The sequence below is a fragment of the Sinocyclocheilus anshuiensis genome, unplaced genomic scaffold, assembly GCF_001515605.1.
Source record: "Sinocyclocheilus anshuiensis isolate Anshui unplaced genomic scaffold, SAMN03320099.WGS_v1.1 scaffold528, whole genome shotgun sequence".
In the NCBI taxonomy this organism is placed as follows: Eukaryota; Metazoa; Chordata; class Actinopteri; order Cypriniformes; family Cyprinidae; genus Sinocyclocheilus; species Sinocyclocheilus anshuiensis.
In genome coordinates this window covers 1-2,149 of record NW_015558590.1, presented here as the reverse complement: position 1 = coordinate 2,149, position 2,149 = coordinate 1, and the positions used below count along the sequence as shown (strand labels likewise).

Here is a 2,149-nt window from a genome sequence, read left to right as displayed (position 1 = left end):
GGACGCAGTGTCTCGTTCCCTACTCAGGGAACCATGGTTACATAAGTAACCTGAGACGTTTTTCTAGCTTATTTTAGTTTATTTAATTTTTGTATTTAATTTAATTTTATTTTAGTTTAGTTTAGATTAGTTTAGTTTTTCTAGTTTATTTTATTTTATTTTATTTTAGTTTAGTTTAATTTAATTTAATTTAATTTAATTGAATAAGTTTAGTTTAGTTTAGTTTAGTTTACTTTATTTTATTTTATTTTAGTTTAGTTTTTCTAGCTTATTTTAGTTTATTTAATTTTTTAATTTAATTTAATTTAATTTAATTTAATTTAATTAAATTTTATTTTATTTTAGTTCATTTTAGTTTAGTTTTTCTAGTTTATTTTATTTTATTTTAGTTTATTTTTTCATTTTATTTTATTTTATTTTAGTTTAGTTTAGTTTAGTTTAGTTTAGTTTAGTTCAGTTTATTTTATTTTCAGTATCCAACAAAGCAGTTCAGGGTATTTAGAACCGCAAACAGAATCATCACACAATGAATATATAGAAGTGGTAGTAGTAGTCAAAAAAAAAATTCATCAAAGTTGTCCTACGATAAAACGCATTTTGGTTTTAGGTTTTAGGACAATGAAAGGTTTTGATCCACTTAAAATGTTGACTAGTACACACACACACACACACACACAAACAAACAAAACAAAAAGCTCAAGCTCACCAGGATGAGTCTGAGGGTCAGTACTGAGATACGGGTAGAAGTCATATATCGGCCGAGCATCTGGATCATGCGGAATTAATTCTTCTGACAACTGAAAAATAAATAATTAATTAAATTAATTAATTTTTCAGATTTTTTTCTCCACATTTTTGCTTTTTACCTATTTATATAAAGGTTCACTAAATTGTATTTATACAAAACTTACTAAATGACCAAAAAGACAAGTAAAAAATGATAAAAAAAAAAAGAATTTTTCAGATTTGCCTGGAAAAGTTTCAAATGTTTGAAACAGAATGCAATCTCTGATGTACTTACAGGTGAAATAACACAGCCTTCCATTCTGTAATGCAACATGAAGCCCTTCACTCATATATCTTCTCCTGTGGCGTCTATCTCACAGTTTCCCACCAGTGTACAGAATATTGCATAACGTGGAAATTACTTCACAAGAGCGCTGTACTGTGGTATCGCAAATGCGTCAAATCTTGTTTTCAAACTCTTCTGCCTTCAGCTTCACCGTCCTGATGTGAGAAAGACTAAATTTCCTGTATTGCCCATAAGTGATTAAGATGACCTCACTGAAGCATCTGGACTCTGATTGGTCAAATGTGGCGACGACTCATGATTTTTCATTTGTGACACCATCAAGGGATTTCGGCCAATCATGATCCAGTTGATGGCTTGGCTTTATGTGTGTCTCTTAGATGATTATATGTTTTAATTATTAATGAGTAAAGTTTACAGATGATACATTTGACCAATTTTAGAAAGATTACTTAATATATTGTGTGCACACTCCAGACCTGCCTAGATAAAAGTACATCAAACTTTCTGCTCTTAAATAGAATATTGTACTATTTTCACCGCTTCAGGGTGTTGTAAGATCTTAATCATGGATTCTATAGACCAGTTTCTGCCGCATTGTTCTATTGTGTAATACAGTAAACGTGTATTTGTAATAGTATGAGCAAAGCTAAAGAAAAGCTCTGTTTTTGTGTTTATGAGTTGTTGAGTAAATAGGCCGTGTGTTGTGGCCTTGAGTCAGTCAATCAGAGGGAACGTTTTACATGTGCTATTTTCTGAGAATCATAAACTTCAGCATTCGCCCAAAGTGAAGTTCTGAGAGAGCTTTGTTCCCTTTTTAATCAAAGCATCGCACTGTTGTCGCAGATTTTGAGGAAGCAACTACTATTGCAGAATAGACAAATGCACTATTCTGTGTTTGGCCTGGATTTTCATATGCAAAACTCGACTGACATTAGGTGTTTCTGGCTTCGTTTCAAAAGTGGAAAAATTTGAGAGAAAATACATTTTTTAAATTATTTTATTGTATTTTCATTATGAATAAAACGGAATAAAACTATAACTAAATAAAATTAAAGTCCATCCATCCGTCCGTCTATCTATCTGTCTGTCTGTCTGTCTCTCTGTCTGTCTATCTAT

The 2,149-nt window shown here is 30.9% G+C and overlaps 1 protein-coding gene across 2 annotated transcripts in view; it reads right to left on the bottom strand.

Moving 5' to 3' along the window:
* The window catches only part of LOC107679969 (transcription factor PU.1-like), an 18,197-nt gene extending 16,978 nt beyond the window's left edge, over nucleotides 1–1,219 (bottom strand). For both annotated transcript variants that reach the window (XR_001633103.1, XM_016475703.1), the window contains exons 1-2: nucleotides 1,022–1,219; nucleotides 707–797 (exon numbers count right to left, since the gene is read on the bottom strand). Coding sequence is in view for 1 of the 2 variants with exons in the window: in XM_016475703.1 (XP_016331189.1) it covers nucleotides 707–797; nucleotides 1,022–1,060 (130 nt within the window). In the remaining variant the exon portion in view is untranslated. The remainder of the gene's footprint in view (nucleotides 1–706; nucleotides 798–1,021) is intronic.
* Nucleotides 1,220–2,149: the final 930 nt, after the last annotated feature.